The following is a 23,242-nucleotide window of genomic DNA, read 5'->3' as shown; positions in this document are numbered from 1 at the left end:
TAGTTTTCTTGTATCATTCTCATCTCCCCCCAATTTTTCCTCTCCCACTCTTATCTCTTTCTTTAACTTTTCTAGAAATTCTTGTTGGGCTTGTGTCAGATTAGCATTTTTCTTTGAGGCTTTTATTGTAGGGGTTTTCAAGTTATTATATCCTTCTGAGTTTGTATCATTGTCTTCCTTGCTGCCATATCAGCTTTTTATGGTCAAGTTCTTTTTTCATTGTTGGCTTATTTTTTTTTCCAGCCTATTTCTTGACTTTAAACTTTGTATTAAAGTTGGGCTCTACTCACCTGGGGGTGGGAAGGCACTGACCCAATCTGCTGTTGTTTTCAGAGCTAGTTTTTGGAGTCTGCAAGTTTTCAGTGTTTTTAAAGTAGTGTGATTTGAGGAGAGGTATGATCACTGCTCTCTCGGTCTGGCTCTGGTCTTTACCCAGAAAGGCCCCTGGTCTCCTGCAACCACAAGTGCTTCTGCTCCTTTCTGCCTTGGAACTGCTCCTTGGCTACTGATTACAAACACTCCTCTGTACTCCAGAACTGTGTATTGGCAATTCAGTTGCCAGTCAGCACAAGCTGCACCCAGTTCCAGTCAAGAATCCCCTGTAATCTCTTTTTGACCAGTTGTCTTACTCCCTTACCATCTCTGGGTTGAGAGATCCCAAAGCTACTGCTGCTGCTATCCCAGCCACATCTAAGGCCCTTTGCAGCTTGCAGTCTGGGCCAGTCCCCATCCCTATGTCACACGCCTCTCCTGCCTACAACCTAAGTTGTCTTGGGCTGGAAAAATATCTAATTTTGACCTTTCGTTGACTCTACTGATTCAGAATTCCATTTGAGCTGTTATTTTAAAGTTGTCTGGAGGTAAATGTTAGGAGGGTTCAGCTGGGTTCCTGCCTCTACTTTGCCATCTTGGCTGTACCTTCTACTGCCGTAAAGTTCTTTACAAACATCATATCATTTTATCCTCATAACAACCCTGGGAGGTAGGTGTTATTATTATAATTTCCATTCTACAGACAAGGAAACTGAGGCACAGAGAGGTTAAATGACTTGCCCATAGTCACATAGCTAGTAAATGTCTGAGTTTGGATATGAACTCAGATCTTCCGACTCCAGGCTCAGCACTCTATCCACTGTGCTACCTAGCTGCTTCCATTACAGTGGTAATGATACTTCATATTTTGTAGAGCACTCCATGCTTTGCAAAAGGTTTGTACATCTCTTTCCTTATTTGAGCCTCTCAGTGGTCCTGTGAAGGACATATGACATATTTTATATAACACTTAACATAGTACCTGGCACATTGTAGGTACTTAATAAATGTTTATTGACTGACTGAAACTCTGAAAAGTTGCTACTTATACATGATTCCGTAGGATACCTAGTAGTGGGGTTAGAGTGGAAGAGGAAGAAATAGAATTAAGTTTCCCTGACTTTTAGGGCAGTCTCTACAAAACCATGTTTCTTCCCTGATCATTTTAGTTTTCAACCAGAAATGATGACAAATTTCCCCTATTTTGAAATTTTATGTAGGGCTGACCCTGATTCTGATTCTGAGGCAAACCACCATGACTAAGTGAATACATTGATACAACTTTTACCAAAGTCTTCAACCTGTGTTCACCAGATCTTCATTCTTCCCTATTGTAGAATCCTCTGGGATGGGTGGCATATGGGTGCTCTTTTAAGAATTTGTCAATCTTACAGTTAGAAAAATATCATTAATGAGTTCTGGTATCCATGTTTTGGAAACAATCATAACTTAATGTGCTGTTGGTAATATAGCCAATTAAAATTTATTATTTCTATGCAGTGTAATTTCTTTTAAATATAAACTAATTTATTATAGACATTTTGACCACATTGATTTACATAATGGGGTTTAAAAGAGCTCCAAATTAATAAAATTGGCTTTTTCAAAAGTGTAGCTCATAATCTGTTCATCTGGCAGATCTCAACTGGATTCTTGCTCCTTCCTGACTTCCATTCATATGGGGCTTCTCTCCTGGGACCTAATCCAGAGCTTGCAGATAGCTTATTGATGCGTGATGCACTCATAGTTCCTTCCTGCTTTAGTAACAGGAAACAGATGCCACAGAGAATTTCACACATTCAAATAATAAACACTTGCCTGTTTAATAAAGTGTGTGTTGTAGCCAGCTTTCTATTCCAAATCATGTAATTTAAAGTACTCCATTGATAGCTTCTTCCAAGACTTGTGCTTTTTTTCTCACATTTCACCATGACAGGGAAAAAAAATCACTGTCTCATGAAAGCACGTTACATACTTTGATCTCTCTTGTTCTTTGAAAACAGGTTGAGAAAGCATTTGATGGGCTACCTGGCTACAAGGACATCCATGTGCTTGAATTTAGGTAAAAAGATATATAGATATAGATGTCTTGCACTGTGTATGTAGCACTTGAATTGCAAAAGGATTGGGTTATGTATTATTATTGTTAATTATTTGAGTGTTTTATTAGATAATATTTGAATTATAAGTTCTATTTTATAAATGGGGAAATTGAGTTAGAGAAGGGCACCATTACTCATGCAAAATTTCACAACTAGTCTGTTACTAAATCAGAAGTTAGAACTCACACGCTCAGGTTGTGGTTGGTTCTACTTGCTTGAACATGATGTACACAAATATTCATCACTGATGATGGAGACCCTGGAGCTTGAAGGGATTAACTGTTTTCTTAGCCCCCTTCAAAACTCGTTAATATTTTAGTTGGGTGTACTTTAACTCTTAAATCCAAAGAAATTTGATGAGATCCCTTATCCTTCATCTTTAAGAGCACCTCTAAACATATCAGATAAAGGTGTTTCTCAGGCTTTTCCAGAATATTCATTATTACCCATGACAATGGTGTCCGGGGTATTTTTAGTACTGTTACTCATAACAATGCATCCTGGGATTGTGAGTAAGCAGGAGCTGAAGGAAGGAGAAGAAAGGGGATCATGCAAACCTTATTACCTAGGCTAGGAGGATAGGAAATATTAGCATCATTAGTTTGGTATCCACCTGTCAACACTTCCGGGTGCTCCACGATGTAAGATTTGGAACAAGATGGCCTTGACCTTGACCAATTCTCCTCAGTGCCCATTCCTGGACATTCTGGGAAATATAATTACCTCATCCCCAACGCCCAGCCTTCTCCTAGGAACTCTAGTTATACCCCATGATTCCTGAAAAATAAGTCTTGGTAAACAGTAAGCTGAAACTGTATATCAAAGTCTTTAAACTTAGTTCTCAAAAGAACCAGATTATGTTGGGTTACTTCGAATACTTTGAGAGGAAAACAAAAAGGAAAAAGTATCTGAAGAAGAAAAGGAATCTTCACTTTGGTCAGAAGGTTGGAGAGTGAAAAAATGTAACATAGAGAAGGAAAGGAAAAGGACCATTAAACTAAGAGGCTTTTCCCATAGAGCAGAGGTTTTTAACCTTTTTTGTGTCATGGACATCTTTGAAAGTGTGGTAAAGTCTGTAAACTCCTTCTCGGAATAATGTTTATCACTTGTACTTGTGATTGAAGGAAATGCTAAACTGCAGTTAGAAGTTAGTGAAAATAAAGATATCATTTAATTCTCTTCCAATTTCATGGACTCCCTCTTCCTGAATGTATCTACAGATTCCTTGGGGGCCTATGGACCTCAAGTGAAGGACTCTTGCCGTAGAGGGTAGAACTGAGCTGTTAAAGGAGAAAACAGTTTCCTGTGCTCTAAAGAATTATGATAAGGATCCATAGGTTACTCCATGAACAGTGACAGTGATGACAGTGAATGTTGGTCACAGAAAAGGAGATGAGTCTGGTGTTTGGCAGCTTCCCAGTGAGGGGAAGAGGGGTAGAGAAGCTGCCATACATTGACCTGATATGAACATTTAGGAAGGACACTATATTCCCCAAACATGTGTCTGGAATATGATGGAAAACCCTTGAAAACTTAGCAGGACTAATGACAATTGCTTGCTTAATGGTGATTAGTGTGGGGACAAATTATTTTACTAACAGAAAATTAGAAGGTATCTCTAGGGATTATTTACCATAATATGAAAACTAAAGACTTGGGGGGAGAGTACATATGGTATTTCCATCATTGCTGCCAATTCAAACTAAGGGCTTCAGAAAAGAAAGGTGGCTGCAGGAAGTGAGCAGCTAGTTAAGAAGATGATGTTGGAAAATAGGATTTGGATTTCTGGGCCAAGACTTAAGATCCAGGAATGAAGGGCATTTGTATATGAATTAAAGAAATATAAAGAGGGCTAGGAAGGATATATTTTCATGGAAATTTGAGGATCAGATTAAAAGAGCTTTAAACTGAAAATAAGAGGCAAGAGAAAATTGACCACATATGCTCACTAAGCCATAGGCCACAGAGTAGTAGTTATAAGAATAACAGTGGAGAAGGGGCAGCAAGGTGGCACAGTGGATAGAGCACTGGCCCTGAAGTCAGGAGGACCTGAGTTCAAATGTGGCCTCAGATCAAATACTTGACACGTACTAGCTGTGTGACCTTGGGCAACTCACTTTACCCTGATTGCCTCACTAAAAAAAAAAATAACAGTGGAGAGTAATTTATAAGAGGTAAAGAAGAGGAAGAGAGGGAATACTATGTTTAGGGCCTCAGAGGTCTATTCACAGAAGCAAAGCATATGACAAAGTAAACTTGAGATCTTCATACAAGGAGGTTAATTCAGCAGCATAAGTGTCATTAAAATTTGGTGTGACATGACTTCCTCCTGGAATATGGATCAGTGGAAGACCTTATTCCAAAAAAAGAGAGTGATAAAAGTGTAATGGAGTGTCATTGAATGGAGAGAGCTCTCTCTCTCTCTCTCTCTCTCTCTCTCTCTCTCTCTCTCTCTTTCTCTGTCTCTCTCTCTGTCTCTGCCTCTCTGTCTCTGTCTCTCTCTCCAGCTAGGTGGCACAGTCCACTGGGCTTGAAGTCAGGAAAACTTATCTTTCTGAGTTCAAATCTGGCCAGCTATGTGACCCTAGGCATGTCACTTAATTCTGTTTGCCTCAGTTTCCTCATCAGTAAAATGAGCTGGAGAAGGAAATGGCAAACCACTCCAGTATCTTTGCCAGGAAAACCCCAAATGAGGTCATGAAGAGTCAGACATGACTGAAAGCAACTGAACAAACAACAAGAACGAAAAAGGGGTTTTATATTTTAAATTACAATAAAACTTTATTTAAAAATGAAAAAAAAATTGCTCACAGACTGCACTGAAGTAGGCATAGTTTGCTAACCCTTGCTCCAGAGGAATGAGTTTTGTTTTTTGAGCAACAGTGAGAAGTTGCAGAAGGTGTTTTGCTTTGATTTGATGAAGCATTTCTTTACTACTACTACTATCTATACATGAAATGGGTTGTTGTGGGAGGTTGTGGGCATCCTCTCACTGGAGGCAGAAGACTTGTCAAGGATTTTGGAGGGAAGATGCTCCCTATGCAGGGACAGGTTGAATTAATTGACCTCTGAGGTGCCTTCCAACTGAGATTCTGTAATTTAGTTATATAGGGAAGAAGTAGGGGAGCATGGTGACTACTTTCAAGTATTTGAAGGGCTTTCATGTAGAAGAGGGATAAGATTTATTCTAGTTCAGCCAAAGAGCACAGAACTAGGAACAATGGTTTTAACACATTCTAGTATTTTCTCAGGAGTCAGAACCATGTTACCAGAATATACTCTCTTCCCCTTTTTGAAAATCAGAGCATTAGCCCATCCCCACACATTTTCTATGAGGTGTAAACTAAAGGAGAATTGTGAATCCTCTCAGTGTTGCATTTTCCCATCTGTATAGGAGTCTCATCAGAAAAATTGAGAGCCAGAGATATGGTGCATTTTCACCTCCTCTGTCTTTTCAGGGGACATCATGTTCAGTGTGGGAGAATCTGGGCACCCTACACAGGATGAATGCAGCTAATACTAATCAAAGGACAAATAAAGATCTGGGAATTCTGTGTCCCTAGAGTTCTAGTTTATTTGTGATATAAATATTAAAGGAAGAACAAGCATCATCTTTCAGAACTATTTCATCCTTGCCAGGCCCTGTCCCCACCCCACCCCACCCTGCTACATCTGATTTGAATCAAATAGTCATAGACCAAAATATTTCTCCCTTATTTCTCTTTTGATCAATTTTTTTCAGTCTAAACAAAATGTCCTCCCCTCCCCCAAATCTACAGATTTACAAAGATACACAGATATACCAATGAAGGGCAACCATTTTCCATCTCTCTCTTTTGTACAAAGTTCAGAACATAGATAAGTAGAAAGGCATTAAAAAAAACCACAAAAATTCATAGAGTTCATTTTATTTTTACATTTTAAATAATTTCACATTAATATCTTTTGTTTTTACTTTACCTGCATTTTCTAATACATCCTTTCCCCTGCCCATGAAGAGGTGGAGGGGTTTTGGGGTGCTGGGACCCCCCCAGATCGCGACACAGGGTTGCCTGAAAGAATTCAACCCAAATCTTCTTCCAGCCAGAGAAAAAGTTTGTTAAAGATAAATCACATATAGGCCAGGTGGCACCTGTCAGGATGAGCGGGCATGAGAGTCTCATCCTCTGGGTGTGAGAGGTTCTCAGTGTCTAAATGGGGGCGAAGGTGGATCTTAAATACACTAAAGTAACTTTGGGTGGCCAGAGGAAGGGGGGTTGGTTGGGTCCATTTGGAAGGTAATAAACAATGAGAATAGATAATGAAGGGAACTGAAAGGTAGAAGTTTGCTTTCAAAGGGAGATAAAGAGAGTAGATAAGGAACCTAAAAGTTTTAAGGGTTTTCTGGACTGGTAGACAAACTTCTTTTTAGAGTTAGGGGTAAAGGTGCATTTGAATAAGCTTTCAAAGAGAGATAAAGTGAGTCTACAAGGAATCTAAAAGTTTTAAGGGTTTTCTGAGGTCTGTAAACAAAGGAGCCAAATTCCTTTTGGTGAAAAGGGGCAAAGGGAAAATGGACAAAAGATCTCGGCTTCTTAAACTGAATGAAACCCTCATCACCTTCATACAGAGGTATGCCTTATAACACTGAATTAACTGACAAACTGACACAAACAAAATTGATCAACATGTTTGAAAAAGTCTGACATCATTCAGCATTGAATTAAACTCAATTTAAATAGTTTCATTAGCTTTGTTATTGTTATTCTTTCCATTTAAATCGAAACATTGTGTATATTTTTCAAATTTCGCTTGCCTTACTTTGCATTGGTATATATGTTTTCCTATGCTTCTCTGTATTCATCAGTCTCATTTCTTACAGCATCTTATATTCATGGAGCACAACTTGTTTAGCTATTAACTAGTTGATGGGCATCTACTTAGTTTACAATTCTTTGCTACAATGAAAAGTACTGCTACAAATATTTTGATCTATTTGGGGCCTTTATCCTTGGGATATATGCCTAATGGTGGAATTTGCTGGACAGAAGCCATGGGCATTTTAGTCACTTTCTTTGTATAATTTCCAACTGTTTTTGAAAATGGTGTAAGGGGGTGTGTGTGGTGTATTTTGTACCCATGGAGTTTGTGTGTATCCATAGGACTCTGTCTAGATATGGCTCAAGGAAGGTATGGATGGATATCTCTAGATATCGTCCATCCTTCTCCACAGGAGATTTTGATTCCTACCAGGACGGGAAGCAAGAGATTGGGGCCAGAGGTGAGCACTCTGCTCTCCTCAGAGAGAGGTCATATAGGGCTAGAATTACATCTATCTTCCCCCTTAAATTTTGTTAGCATTAGGGGAAATAATTTTTAGTTTCAAGCTGAGCTCCTGATTGCTCTTCCTTAATGGGAAAAGAATTCTTCAAGTTAGACTTGACTCTTTTTCTTTCAAATGCCAGTTCCACAATGAACATATATAGCAAATAGGAAATAAACCCATTTATTCAAGCAGATAGCAAATAGAAATCAGAGAGAGTATGCAGATGAGAATATATACCAGACAATATACAGAATGGATGATCCCTTCTATTGAGAGTGAAATATCTTAACTCAACTGAGAAAGAGGGTCCCCAGTCTCACCCAAGGGGAAATTCCCTGGAGTCTATTATAGCAATCTGGGGATAGGAACATAAGGTGCTAGTTCCTCCATGTGCTAGCTTCTTCCCACAGTCCATCTCTTCCTTTGGGGACCTAAAGAAAGTCTGGAATCCAGTGTCTTTTCTCTGGAATCTGTAAGCCAGAAGTCTAGCATCTCCTTTCTTCCAAGCTCTGGCCAACTCTACCACTCACTCAGGTGTGGAGTATTCAGCAATCAATTCCCATCAATGAAGAGATCCTTATGCATGTGGAGTTTGAGCTTACAATGATTAGACTAATTCACAGCTCCACCAACAGTTTGTTAGTGTTTCAGTTTTTCCATAAACCTTCAAGGAATTCATTTTAATGTAGAATATTTTTTCTTTTCTTTCTGATGAAATTTTCCATACTAAAGGAATTTGTCCTTACCTGCTATGCAGATACTGAGTAATATAAATATTTCAAAGAAAATCTGAAAAATGTGCCAAGAATACTTTAATAAATGCTATATGATTATGAAGTTTTCAACAAGTTTTAACATATTTACCTTTCTTTTTTTCCAGGTTGCCTCAGGAAAATGTCAGGTAGAGTGTCTTTTGGAATCTCTTACACTGTTATTGACTGTTTCAGGAACAAAAGTAGATAGATGAATAAATGAAACATTTATTTTAACTGCTTACTATATGCCAAACACCAAGCTAAGTGCTGGGAATATGAATACAAGCTACAAAATAGCCCTTACCCTCAAGGAACTTAAATTCTACAAAAAGGAGCTGGAAACTGAGGGGGAGGGGAAAGAAGAGGGAAAGGACTATGGCAAAGAGGCAAAAAATTCTTGAGAATCAGGAGTAGAGCCTGGAAACCCAGGAGTTACAAAGCAAGTAACTCCAGGAGGAGGAAAGCCTGGTTGAATTCTTTTGACTCTCCCAAATAGTACTCATAGGTCCCTTCTTGAAAATGCATTCTTTCCAGGGGTGGGGAACCTGAGGTCTCAAGGCCACATGGGGCCCTTTAGGTCCTCAAGTGTGGCCCTTTGACTGAATCCAAATTTCACGGAACAATATTCTGTTCTGTGAAGTTTGGATTCAGTCAAAGGTCTGCTGTGAAGAGTGCTCTAGCTGATGGCTTGCTGGTAGTAGTCTACCTCTTCAAAATGGGATGACCGTAACACACTTACAAACATCAAAATCGTGAGGACACAATTGGTCATTTTGAAAATTTCATCCTGCTAACAGTTTCTAAAGAGGACAGCAGTCATTGTTTCAATAAATCATTACTTTGGATAACTGAAATGATAACATAATAGCCATATGCTTACTTGGTGAACTTTATTTTTAACTTACCATTTTAATGAAAGTATATATAGTAATGTGTAATTGTATATATTTCTGTGTAATTTTTCTGAATAATGTAAACATGCCCCTCCCCCCAGCTTTTCGCTCAGCAGGATACAGCACCATCTAATTAGCTCTGAGAGAGTACTTATAGCAAAGTGACTGAAAATCCTGTCTTTCCCCTTCTCAAACCAGAGGGGCTAGCTGATCTGGCACTACTAAGAGGCTTCATCTCTCTCAACCTATGCATGGTGTTAAAATGCAGTAATTAAAATAGTAGGAGAGTTCAGCTCTCCTTCAGTCAGGAGACTGCCAGTCTTTTCTTTAGTCCATGAAGCAGTGATTCTCTTCTAATCAACAGCCTTCAATGACAGCAGTTGAAGCCTTCTTGTTGGCTGATTGCTTCTGCTGGCATCTTCTTAACTCATCCTCTTGCTGGGTTCTTTAGAGCTTCTAATGTCTCAAACCATCCTTTCTATCAATTGTGATAGAATTTGTTGTTGTTCAGTTGTTTCAGTTGTGTCCAACTGTTTGTGACCCCAAAGTCGGATTTTCTTGGCAAAGATACTGAAATGATTTGCCATTACATGAAACCAATAGTCATTATTTAATCTACTTAGGGTGTCCAAACTTATTCAATTTACCATTTGGAGAGTTTTACCCTCTCAAACTCTAAAAACAGTCACATATAAATGAGATCAGGGATGACAGTGTCTTGTAGCCTAAGTCATTTCACTGTCCTCAAAAAGATTCTCTCAGTTTTCTCTCTGGTCCTCCCAATAATCTCTGTCACATTTTAACTGAAAAAAAAAAAAAACAAAACCAACAACCTATTCACACACTGATTTTACACATTGCTTTTATATGCAAAAATTATTTTTCTTCCTCTTTCAACTACCAAACTGGTCATATATGAAAAGAATAGCAATTTATGTAATTTACAAGTTAATTTAAATATTTTTTATATAAAAAAGTTTTTCTGCCTTTTTCAAAACCCAAACTGCTGATGTATGAAAGTGGCAGTTTGTTTCACGTGTATAAATGTATATTGCAAAAGAATTGTGAAATCATTGGTGGGGGCAATTTCTTCACTAATGCAGACTATACCCCTTCCATGTCTTAGCCTTCAAAGAGTATCTGCAGGCAGAAAAAAAAAAATCAATCACCTGATGGTCAGTTTTGAGACCAACCTTATGGTGGCTCCATACTTAGCTTAGAATGGTCTTTGCACTACAGACTCATGTTCCATTACTAACCTAACAATCAACTAAGGCACAATAGATAAAGAGCAGGTCACTGAGTCAGAAGACCTAGATTCAAGTTCTCTAGAGGTCTGACACATACTGGTCCTGTGACCCTGGGCAAACTACTTCACCTCTCAGTGCTTATATGTTGCAAGACTCTTAGGAGAATTGTCTACACAAGTCTCCCATCTCTTCCAACTCTTAAAAAAAAATCTAAAGATCTTCCAGAGCTTACATTCTGCTAGTATTGCCTTTGAGGATTCAGGGTTATCACCATTCTTTGATGAAATGTTGGAGTAGGATGAGTTGAGGAGGTGATTCAAAATCTAATGATGTACAATATAGCACTCACATTCATAGGCTGTCTGCTTGCCACAAACACACAGGGAATGCTTCTTAAAGTAGGATTTATATAGAACCACTGGCTGATCTATCCTGCTTGAATCAACAAGTGAAAAATCATTTCCAGGCCTTAGGATATACTCTTTGTAGATAATGTTTTAGGAGAAAGCACTATCAGGATGAGAGAAGAAAGACTGGAGTTTTTTCCAAAACAACCTCACCTTTGGTTGCCCTTCTAATGATGTAACATCTCATTGGCTTTTTCACCTATATATGTCAATCATCTTCTAATTGGGTAATTGAGGTGGAAGTATAATGAAGGCTTCTTTTTGCAACTTGACTCAGAATGAACCCTTCCCCAGCAGATGCCCCAGACAATACCTGTTTATGTGGAGAATAGCAGTTGTTTCAGCTAATTTGGGCAGATGAAAGATAAAGTTGGCTATAGTTAGTATTCTAGTTGCTAAGTGTGTAGTTTGCCAACATAGTTTTCTTCAGACTGATACTGTTTTTGTTCAGTTGCCTATATTATGTTTCTCATATACTTCCTTTCATTCTTGACTATATCTGATGTTTACCCCTTCCTGAGCTGTGGCGGACCAGCTATCACCTCCCTACTGACATCTTTACTTCCTTTTGCCTTGCCAGAAATCAGTCAGTTCAGGGTTATCATGCTTGGACCTTAAAACTTATTTCTTCCTGACACCTCAAAGTCTTTCTCATTTTGTACTTTCTTAACACAAAATGTGACGAATTATGAGATGGTGCCTAAACATTGTGCTGGCAACAATATACAACCCTGATCAATATGCGTTAACTTGACTTTGACAGGTATATTGTCAGAGATAAACTTTTTTCTTGCCAGTTGTCTCTTAGCTAGACCTTGTTTTGTAGAGGTCAAAAGGAGGTACCTGGAGGGATTCCTAAACTGTGTACCATCTGGCATCATTTAAGGTAAATCTGCTTGCATTTGCAAATTTCCCCAACCAGAATCTCATTTCTCCAGGGAGTGACCATGTTAGTTTTAGGCATGCACCATGAAATAATAGTGACAATAACAAAATAATCAAAGTGCATATTCTATGGAATTTCTCATATCTCAGCTTCAGCTATACATGTATATTAAAATCATACAATCATATAGATTCTGTAATAGATGCAAAAATGGAGATAATGTTGTTCAACAAATATCAACATCAACTGAGGTAGAAAACAGGGAGATAGTAGTGGCATGGAGTATGTTCTGCACAGACTACAAATAGAAGAAGGATTCCCTATTGATTGTGAGGGCCTTCAAATGCTCTCCTTCTATTGATTATATTAAGCCCCAGAACACGACAATGGAACTCCTCCATGAGATACAGTCATTTGAAAGAATGGTTAAACCATCTACACAAGAAAAAAGTAGACAAAACATGTATTATGTAGATAATGACATTAATTTGGATAATCAGCACATCAAATTAGTCTGTGTTTTGTATGTCCCTATGGATGGACAATGAAATAGACCCAGAAATACATAAAAAATTAGGCTAAATGACTTTGGGAAAATAGAGAATTTTTAAAGATCTCCAGTTGCCCAAACTATTAAAATTCCATCTTTTTAGCACCGATATTTCCCTGGTGATTCAATATTGTGGAATACTACATGCTCAGAAGAATAAAAATTATAAGTGACAGAAGGGACAATGGAAAGACATATTGAACACAAACAGATTGAGTGTATAAATATGACAAGTGCATGAGATATAGCACAGCTCTGAGACAATTATCTGTGAATGAGTAAAAAAAAAAACATTATCAAGGAATTGTATGACCAGAAAAGAAGGTGGGCACATATGGCAAGAGTGAAGTATAATAGATTAATAGCCCCTGTGTTGCACTACTACCTGTGAACTATAAAACCAAACCAAACAATCTCCATCAAAACTTTCAGTACATTGGATAGATCCTTGAAGGAGGGTTTGTGAAAAGACATGGATGGATATCAGATTGTCATATGGGAATATCACTTCAATTCTACATTATTCTATTGAAAGCTTACTAGATGCTAGAAACTTTGCTTACTGCTATGGATTTTTGTTGTTCAGTCATTTTTCAGTCCTGTCCAACTCTTCATGACCCCATTTGGGGCAAAGGTATTGGAATAGTTTGCCATTTCTTTCTCTAGATCATTTTACAGATGAGGAAACTGAGACAAATAGAGTTAAGTGACTTACCCAGGGTCACACAGCATAGTAAGTGACTGATGCTGGATTTGAACTCAGAAAGATGAGTTCCTGACTTCAGGCCCGGTGCTCTATTCACTGCATAACCTACTTGTCTACTGCTAGGGACACAAAGAAAGAATGAAATAGTTCTTGCCCTCAAGGATTTTATACTCTGTGGGGGAGCATTTACACTGGTAAGTGCAACATTTACACTGGTAAGTGCAAGATAATTTGAGGAGAGAAAAGAGAACTAATAACTGATAGCTCAGAAATAGTTTTGTATAGAAGTTGGCATCTGAATTGAGTCTTGAAGGAATCTAAGAATTTTAAGAGTCAGAAATGAGCAATACATTCAAATCATGGAATAGCGTGAGCAAAAGTAAATGAATGAATGAATTAAAAAGCACTTATTTAACACTTACTGTGTGCAAATCACTGTATTAAGCACTTGGGATACAACTAGAAAAGCAGGACAGTCTCTGTTCTCAGGGAAGTCATATTTGAATGTGGGAGACAATATATCTAGAATATTTCAGCTGAAAGTCAGATGAAAGACCCAGTGAGGGCCTTTAGTCAATAAGCATTTATAAAACACCTACAATGTACCAAGCACAGGGCTAAGTGCTGGGGATACAAAGAATGGTATAAGACAGTCCCTGCCATCAAAAAGCTCACAATCTAATTGGAGAGAGAGAGACAAGCAAACAAAAATGTACAGACAAACTAAATAAGAGAGGGAAGGCACTAAAATTAAGAGGGTTTGGGAAACGTTTCCTGTAGAAGGAAGGATTTTAGTTGGGACTTGAAGGAGTCCAGGTAAGCCAGGAGGGGCAGATGAAGAGGGAGAACATTCCTGGCATGGGAGACAGAGAAAATGCCTGGAGCAGAGAGATGGAAAATTTTATTTGTGGAACAGCCAGGAAGACAGTGTCACTGGATTAAAGAGTATGTGATGGGGAGCAAGGTATAAGACCAGAAAAATGGGGGAAGGAGTAGGATTACAAAGGGATTTGATGCAACAGAAAAGTAGATGATAATTCATCTTATTTAACGTAACTCCTACTAACAAAACGACATCTATTTCTTATGTGAACAATTTGATAGTGCCGAGGACTTTGGTGGTGAGAACTTTCTTCTCTCGAGTAATTTATTTAGTAGTTGTGCCTTTTAGAATTGATTCCCTGCATGATGGCTGAAAGGTCTTGGCTGTAAACAAAGCCAGTGGCCTGGGGAATAGTGTTGTTATTCCTGAAACTCTTGGGCCTATCTGATCATTGATGGCAGTTAGTCAATGGTGGGTACTTATGGTGGCAAAGATGGTACGGATGGTGAGTCTATTCTCCCCTCAATAATAGCTACAGGAGATAAACTGGAAGCTGGCTGGATCCCATGGAGTTAGAGAGAGGGACACTGCTATTCTCAAGGCTCTTGAATTCAGGGCCTTAAAATGTTTTGGGATCTGAAGGGAGTTGGTGGTAGTGGTTTGAATTGTTTGGCACATGCCAACTGCAGTCTCTTCCTGAGTGTCCCATGCTGAATCTGCTAGGAAGATTTGTATGGAAGATAGAATGCCCAGTTTAAGAACTAGCAGTAAGCCAGTTTGGTTGGAATGTGGAGCATGTGAAATGGGATGATTTGAAATTTTTTTAAAGTTGGGGAGGTCATAACAGAGTTCAAAAAGGATTTAAAAATAAGATAAAAGTAGAGGAAAAATTGGGAAAAGAAATGAAAGTGACACAAGAAAAACATGAAAAAAGAGCTTGGCAAAGGAGGCACATATACACACACACAAAAAAAACTGAAGAAAATAACACTTTTAAAAACAGAATAGGCCAAATGGTAAAAGAGGCAAAAAGATCCATGGAAGAGAAGAATTTCTTAAAAAGCAGAATTGGCAAAATGGAAAAGATGTACAAAAATTCACTGAAGAGAACTCCTTAAAAAGTAGAATAGGTCAAATGGAAAAGGAGGCACAAAAGCTCACTGAAGAAAATGATTTCTTAAAAATTAAAATTGGGCAAATGGAAGAAAGCTAATAATTCCATGAGACATCAAGAAACAATAAAACAAAATCAAAAGAATGAAAAAATAGGAGAAAAATGAGAAAAAACATTGGAAAAACAACTGACCTGGAAAATATATCAAGGAGAGATAATTTAAGAATAATTATTAAGACCTGAAAGCTATGATTAAAAAAAAAACTAGCCATCATATTTCAAGAAATTATCAAGGAAAATTGGCCTGATATCCTAGAATCAGAGTGTAAAATTGAAATTGAAAGAATCCACTGATCACCTCCTAAATTCAAGATCTCAAAATGAAAACTCCCAAGAATTTTATGACCAAATTCCAGAGCTCCCAGGCCAAGGAGAAAATATTGCAGGCAGCCAGATAGAAGTCATTCAAATTTCATGAAGCCACAGTCGGGATAACACAAGATTTAGCAGCTTCTATATTAAAAGAGCTGAGGGCTTGGAATATGATATTCTAGAGGGCAAAGGAGCTAGGATTACAATCGAGAATAACCTACCCAGCAAAATTGAGTATAATCCTTCAAGGAAAAAAAAGAATATTTAATGAAATAGACAAGTATTCCTGATGAAAAAAAAAACAAACTGATCTGAATGGAAAATCTGACTTTCAAATACAAGACTCAAGAAAAGCATAAAAAGGTAAACAAAAAAGAGAAATCACACGGGATTCAATAAAGTTAAACTGTCTATATTCCTATCTTAAGAACTTTAATCATTAGTAAGGCAGTTAGAAGGAGTATACATAGAGGGCATCGGTGTGACGACTATGATAGGATGATATCTTTAAAAAATGAAACTTATGAGGTGAGAAAGAGGGATGCACTGAGAGGAGGGAGAAATAAGAGGTAAAGTGGGGTAAAAGAGGCAGGAAAGAGCTTTTACAGTAGAAAGATGGGGGGAGGTGGCAGACAATACTTGAACCTTACTCTCATCAGAATTGGCTTAAAGACAGAATAACATTCAAACTCAGTTGAGAATAGAAATCTATCTTACTCTACAGGGAAGCAGGAGGGGAAGAGGCTAAAACCTGGGGGGGAGAGGGCTGATAGAAAGAGAGTGAATTGGGAGAGGTGGTGGTCAGTAGCAAAACACTTTTGAGGAGAAACAGGATGAAAGGAAAAAGAAGGATAAATGGTGGAAAAATAGGGTGGAAGGAAATAAACAATAATCATAGTTGTGAAAAAAAATTTCATGGCAAATTTCTCTGAGATTTCATTTTTCAAATATGTAGAGAACTGAGTCAAATTTCTAAGAATACAAGTCATTCCTCAATTGATAAATGGTCAAAGGATATGAACAAGCAGTTTTCAGATAAAGAAATCAAATTATAGTCATATAAAATGCTCTAAATTACCATTGATTAGAGAAAGGCAAATTAAAACAACTCTGAGGTACCACCTCACACCTATCAGATTGGTTAATATGACAGAAAAGGAAAATGACAAATGTTGGAGGGGATATGGGAAAATTGGGACACTGAAGCATTGTTGGTGGAGTTGTGAGTTGGTCCTACCATTTTGTAGAACAATTTGGAACTATCCCCAAAGGGCTATAAAACTGTGCATACCCTTTGACACAGCAATACCACTACTAGGTCTGTATCCTAAAGAAATTAAAAAAAGGAAAAGGACCTATATGTACAAAAATATTTATAGCAGCTCTTTTTGTGGTGGCAAAGAATTGGAAATTGAGGGAATGCCTATCAGTTGGGGAGTGGCTAAACAGATTGTGGTATATGATTGTGATGGAATAGTATTGTGATATAAGAAATAATACCTAGGAAGCTTTTAGAAAAACCTGCAGTATTACATGAACTAATTTATTGAGCAAAACCAGGAAAACAGCGTACACAGTAACAGCAATATTATACAGCGATAAACTGTGAGTGACTTAATTATTTTCAGCAATACAAAAATCCAAGACAATTCTGAAGGACTTATGAAAAAATGCTATTCAACTCCTGAAAAAGAACTGGAGTCTGAATGCAGATCAAAGCATACTTGTTTTCACTTTCTTTATTTTCCTTTTTTTGTTTGTTTTCTTTCACAACATGACTAATATGGAAATATGTTTTGCATGATTGCACATGTATAAACTATATCAAATTGCTTGCCTTCTCAATGAGGGGAGATGGGAGGGAGGGAGAGAATTTGGAACTCAAAATTTTAAAAAATCAATGTTAAAAATAGTTTTACATATAACTGGAAACAAATCAAATATTAAAAAAAGAAAGCTGGAGAAGTTTTATTAAATGCATGCTTTTGTGTGTGTGAAATATTTTAATCTTATACACAAATGAAATACTTCAAAGCTAGTTGCACAATATACTCAATTGGCACAAATTTAATTTGCTTATCTATGTGAATTAAGTAAGGCACATAGATTTAAGGAACAGTTGTATCCTTAAGGGAATAGCTCTTAAGTGAGGTATATGCCTGAGTGAGTGAGACTAATACGTGAGAGGTTCTTCTTCCATCTTTCCTCCTTGGTGACTTTTGCCAATATAATTTAGAGCTGCAGGCTAGTTTCATCTCTTTAGAAAAGAGGATTATCTTTTAAGCAAGAATCAGCATATTCACTTGGCAAAATAAGATAGCCTCAGCTGCCTCAATGAAAGCAAAGCATATTATGGATATAGACACAGTCTTCCAGCTCCTTGCTCAATGCTCTTCAGACAAAAGGTTCTTAAATTTTTGAATAATTGAAGGAATTCTGTTATAAAGTAGAGCTTACAACTCAGCATCACAGATTCTTAGAATGTTCGAACACAATTTTATTAGCATTAATCTGATGTTTTATTCATTTTAATTATATGCTATTAAACTCTTCATCAACAAATGATCTTGGGATAAAGACCTTATAATTCACAACATGGCAAAAAACAATGATGTATTATTTGTTGACTTATAGACATTAGATCTCACTGTCACAGAACCTGGCTCAACAGCCAGGATGAGTAGAGAAGGGTTGGATTTTCTATTCATTGTTTGATATTAATTATTTTAAAAGTAATTGGTCAACTGTATCAGTGTTACTTTTTCAGTGTAATCCCTTTTTTCACTAAAGGGATTATTACCTTTATATGGCATGTCACTTAAAGATTGGCAAATGAGAAAATGTAAAGACAACTCATTGTCTCCTGCTGGGTTTTGGTTTTCTTTTTGTTCCCCCTCCCCAACCTTCCATGTTCATTTAGCTGTGGCATCATGAGATATATAGTTACAGTAAGCTATGACAGGTAATTCTCAAAATTTTTTGTTCCATGGCTTTCACATGGTTTATATCCTCCCTACATCAAAAAGAGGCAGGGTAGATTTTCATAGTACTGATAAAGGGAGAAGAATCAAAACATCTTTCTTTGATTTTTATCTTATTAAAGAAGGGAGAGGAGATGAGAAGTTGATACACAGAGAAAGAAAAAAAAAGCTAGTGATTTTAAGAGACAGGAGATGATAGGATTAGGTATGATATCTAGGTGTTATCTAGGAGGCCCAGTACATGTGGTGGTAGGGAAAAGTCAGAACACCATGGTGATAGTGTGGCGGTGGGGGAAAGGTTCTCTTTGGATCACTTCAGTTGCAGTTACTGGAGCCTCCTCAGAGCTTCTCCAATTTTTTTGGAGTCATAATTTCTAGTGTTTTGGGAAACATAGTTAGACCTTGTCAAGCATTGAGTGGACTGCATTAAGGAATAAGGAGAGAAAGCACTTGGTCAAAGGCATGCAGAAGGTCTATATGGTGCTGGGAGTGAAACCTACATATTTTGTTTCTTTGGTAGATTCTAGTATTTATTGTTAGAAGGGACATTTTCAATCATCTACTCCAGCTTCCATTTTACAGATTAGAAAACTGAGGCCTGGTAGCTTGTCTGAGGTCATATAGATAGCAAGTGGCAGAGCCAGAATTCAAACCCAGATCTCCTGATTGTCAAATTCAGTGTGCCTTCTTTTTATTATGTCTCAGTGACTGCCTTTCTTTAGGGAATAGCACTATTGACAAGAGGAATGTCCTAGTAACTAATCTCTCCCTTCGTGTTAGATGCACATGAGCAGGGCATAAGCAGACTTCTTTTCTTCTTTTTTAACCTCAGTGGCATCGATGTTCATTATGCTGTCACATTTGACAGTGAGGCTATCAGTAACATTACCTGGGAAATGATTAACCTTCATTCGAACAAAGTAGAAAACCATGGCCTTGTGGAACGTGAGGATAAGCCCACTGGTGTGTATACAGTCAGCCACTTCAGAGACTACATTGCTGAAAGCTTCACCAGGAATTTCTTACTGGAAAACTCTTCCCTGAAGCCGGATCTTGACTCCCTTCAGATTGTCAATGGTAAGGAGGATGACAACTATGACAATCCGTGTACATATCTTTAGTATCTTTCTCAGGAGCTCTGTAGTTAAAACCAGTATCTCCAAAATGTATCATATGTGAATCTGAGTGTTAATAATGATAATAATGCAAATTGGGCTTTAGAAATACTAATACCTCAGACAGATTAAAAGTGGGCTACCCATGGGCAAAAAACTTTGAAGGGAGTGAAGAGGTATGAGACTAAAGGAAATGATTAGGGAAATAGATAACTTGAGAATTGAGGAGAAGATAAGAGTATGATTTGGAGCCTGTGGCCTCAAGGCCACATGTGGCCTTCTAGATCCTTGGGTGCGGCCTTTTGACTGAGTCCAAGTTTTACAGAACAAATTCTTTTACTATGGGGGTTTGTTCTGTGAAGTTTGGATTCAGTCAAAGGGCCACACTTGAGGACCTAGAGGGCCACATGTGGCCTTGAGACTGCAGGTTCTTGACCCCTGGGGGATTCAAGGAAAACCAGAGAAGCACATTAACTAAGTAAAGGAAAATATTGAAGACAAAGTCTTATTGGCTTTTGAGCCCAGGGAAAAATAATAGCTAATAATGGCTAGCTTTTATATAGCATTTTAAGGTTTGCAAATGTTCTTTCACTTTATCCTCATGACAACTAAGTGCGAGTATTATCCCCATTTTACAGATAAGCAAATTTAGGTGATCAGTAATTTAAGTGACTTGTCCAGGGTCACACAGTTAATAAATGTCTGAGATGTTAGAATATAGGAGCATATAGGGCCCCCAAGTCTAGGTTCAAGTAACTTAAGGAACAGCAGTTTCAACCTAGAACCAAGAGAGTGAACATAGGACTGGCAGGGAAAGATATATACCTCAGATACTTACCAGTTGTGTTACTCGGGTTAAGTCTTTTAATCTCTCTGGACCTCAGTTTCCTCATATGTAAAATGGGTGGGGTATTGGTAGACTAAATAGCTTCGAGGGTCCCTTCCAACTTTAAATCTATGATCTCATGGGCCATTTATCCCAAATACAATAGAAATTTTGTACAGTTATTCCTTCTCCCTCCCCCAGAATCTCAGGGTTGGAAGGGGCCTCTGAGAACATCTACTTCAACCCTTATATGAACAAAAATCTCTTCTACAACATAACTGACAAGCGGACAGCGGTTTGAGGGGAATCCCCTAAGTCAACTAACATTTATGTTCCTGACACTATGATTAGAACTGGGGATATAAAGAAAGGCAAAAACAAGCAAGCAGGCAAACAGACAGCAACAACAACAACAACAAAACTCAGTGAGCCCACAGTTTAATAGGGGAGACAGTATGCGAACAGTTGTGTTGACGCAAAATGTATAGAGGGTAAAATGGGGCTGGTCTCAAACAAGACCTTAAGATAAAGGAGAAAGACTTTTTTGTAGAAGGTGGGACTTCAGCTGAGATTTGAAAGAAGCCAGGGAAGCGAGGAGGTGGAGATGAGGAGAGCTTTCCAGGGACGAGGGATAGTCATTAAAATGCAGTTAGGAGATGGAGTGTTTTATGTGAAGGACAGCAGTGAGCCCAGTGTCACTGGTTCACACACTATGGAGGGCAGAGTAAGGTGTAACAAGACTGGAAAATTAGCAAGAGGCCAGCTTATCAAGAACTTTAAAAACCAAATAAATAATTTTATATTTGATCCTTTAGGGAATAGGAAACAATTGGAATTTCCTGAATAGGGGCTGACAGGGTCAGACCTGTGCTTGGGAAGATCAGTTTGAGAGGTGAGGGGAGGATGAGTTTGAGGCAGGGATATCCAAGGAGCAGGCTATGGTAATAGTCCAGGTGTGAGGTGACAAGGGTCTGCACTAGGGTGACGGTTCACTTATGAGAGATGTTATTAGGTAGAAATGACAGGACTTGACCACTGATTGGATGGGGGTTGAGGGGTGTGAATCAGCCCACTTATATTTTGGAGAGTTTTAATTTTAAGGGAGTTTACCTTTAGTGTTGAGCCCCCAAATCTACTTCTTTGCATCTTTCACCTTTTACATATAGTTCTACCCTTTGAAGCTAAGCAGAATGAATCTTATACTTTTCCACATGATAGTTCCTCAAGTGAATGAAGACCATGTCAACTAGAAATGTTCTTCAATATCTCTTTTCTTTAGTGAAAGATGCTTTCTTTCCCGAAACTGAAGACCCACTTTGGAATGTTGAAAACCCAAGCCTTCTGGTGTCTCCACCCCTGATCCTTGTAAGTGTTCTTCTACACCATCTATGTACCTGGGCCCCCTACTTGTACCCCAACCTTTTTAGTCTAGTATTTTAGGACAACCCTTGGGACTGCATTAAGTTCGTCTTACCATGTGGTGAGAAACACTGATTCACGTTTGCTTGCCAATATTTTTGTTGTTGTGCCCTCTGAGTATTTCTGCAAGAGCTCCTCATGAAGTTTTCCTAGTCATAATAATAGATTATTGTTTCCTTTGTTGTTTTACTTTCATATTTTGTTGGTCTTACATCTCATTTAAATTTTGCTGTTGCTGTTGTCTGGTTTTCAAGAGTGAAAGGGGTGACACCCTCTTGTATCGTGGTTCTTATGGCTAAGTTCTTATTCCCAAGGATGCAATTTTCTATAACTTGTGCTTCTTTTTCCTCTCTTTCACCTTCAATATGTGAGGGTATGTTTTTAGATGTGTGTGTGTGTGTGTGTGTGTGTGTGTGTGTACTCGCATGCACGTGCATGCATGTACTCCATCTACAATTATGTTGTCAAGAGTTTACTAGAAGCTAAACTGAATTTATTTTCTTAAGCTAGAAAGATAGATTATTGTTCTAGCATACAAGAATATTTGCTTACAAAGAATTATTGAACGAAACATTTATTAAGCACTTACTATGCATAAAGTACCAGCGACACAAATAAAAAATAAGACAAAATGAGACATATGAAGGGATATATAACTAGTTGCGGGAAAAAAAGAGAAAACTGTCCCTGCTCTCAAGGAGCTCATATTTTAATGAGGACAGACAACACACATGGAAAGTTTCAGCTCTAAGTCAGATGGAACGGTCCTGTGGTCCTTAGGGTTCAGTCAAAGCAGAGGGTAATTCCTCTTCTTTAATGTCACTTCCACTGATAGAATTATATCAGTTTCTGCTGTTGAACCATTTGACATTGAACTGGAAGCATTGCTATTTCAATGGTTCTTGAATTCAGGGTCCTGGGTTATCTCCACCAGCATCTGAGGGAAGATAATGGATAAAGTGGTGGTGGTTTGACCTGCTTGGCTTTCAAGATGGAGAGTGATAGGAATCAAGAGCTCCTTTGGCATTGGTAGTGAACCACGTCGTCCATAGAAATTGCCTCCCCAGACAATGGCTGGGAGGGCTGGGTTAAAGAAGGATTGGTGATCTAAGGGTTGCCACTGCCACCCCCAGTGAGCCTGCACTTACCCACATATTGGTAACAGTTGGGCAGCAACTGGTGCTAGTGGTGATGAGGAAAGTGGGCCCCTTCTTTACCATGATTTCTCCCCTCAGTGATGGCTGTGATATGGTTGGGCTGCACTTTACAAAGGGAAAGAAAGGTTAAGAGCGTTGATATAAGGGGATATAATACTTCTTTTCTCTGTTTCTGCTAGTCATGCTAAAACCTCTGGCTTTCTCCAGCTAGAGAAGTGTTATGGTCTGGTGACATTTCAAAAGCATGAGGTAGAGTTTTAGTCCTCTTG

At 38.2% G+C, this 23,242-nt stretch overlaps 1 protein-coding gene across 1 annotated transcript in view; it reads left to right on the top strand.

The window, feature by feature from the left end:
• Nucleotides 1-23,242, top strand: part of IMPG2 (interphotoreceptor matrix proteoglycan 2) — a 97,473-nt gene that overhangs the window by 50,647 nt on the left and 23,584 nt on the right. Inside the window, exons 9-12 of the mRNA XM_027868555.1 lie at nt 2,316-2,374; nt 8,600-8,620; nt 19,289-19,533; nt 21,677-21,762. Coding sequence (XP_027724356.1) covers nt 2,316-2,374; nt 8,600-8,620; nt 19,289-19,533; nt 21,677-21,762 — 411 coding nt within the window. The remainder of the gene's footprint in view (nt 1-2,315; nt 2,375-8,599; nt 8,621-19,288; nt 19,534-21,676; nt 21,763-23,242) is intronic.

The sequence above is a fragment of the Vombatus ursinus genome, unplaced genomic scaffold (assembly GCF_900497805.2).
Source record: "Vombatus ursinus unplaced genomic scaffold, bare-nosed wombat genome assembly UNPS02001419.1, whole genome shotgun sequence".
Lineage (NCBI taxonomy): Eukaryota > Metazoa > Chordata > Mammalia > Diprotodontia > Vombatidae > Vombatus > Vombatus ursinus.
Note: the sequence above shows the minus strand (reverse complement) of the source record. Positions and strands in the feature narration are given on the sequence as shown.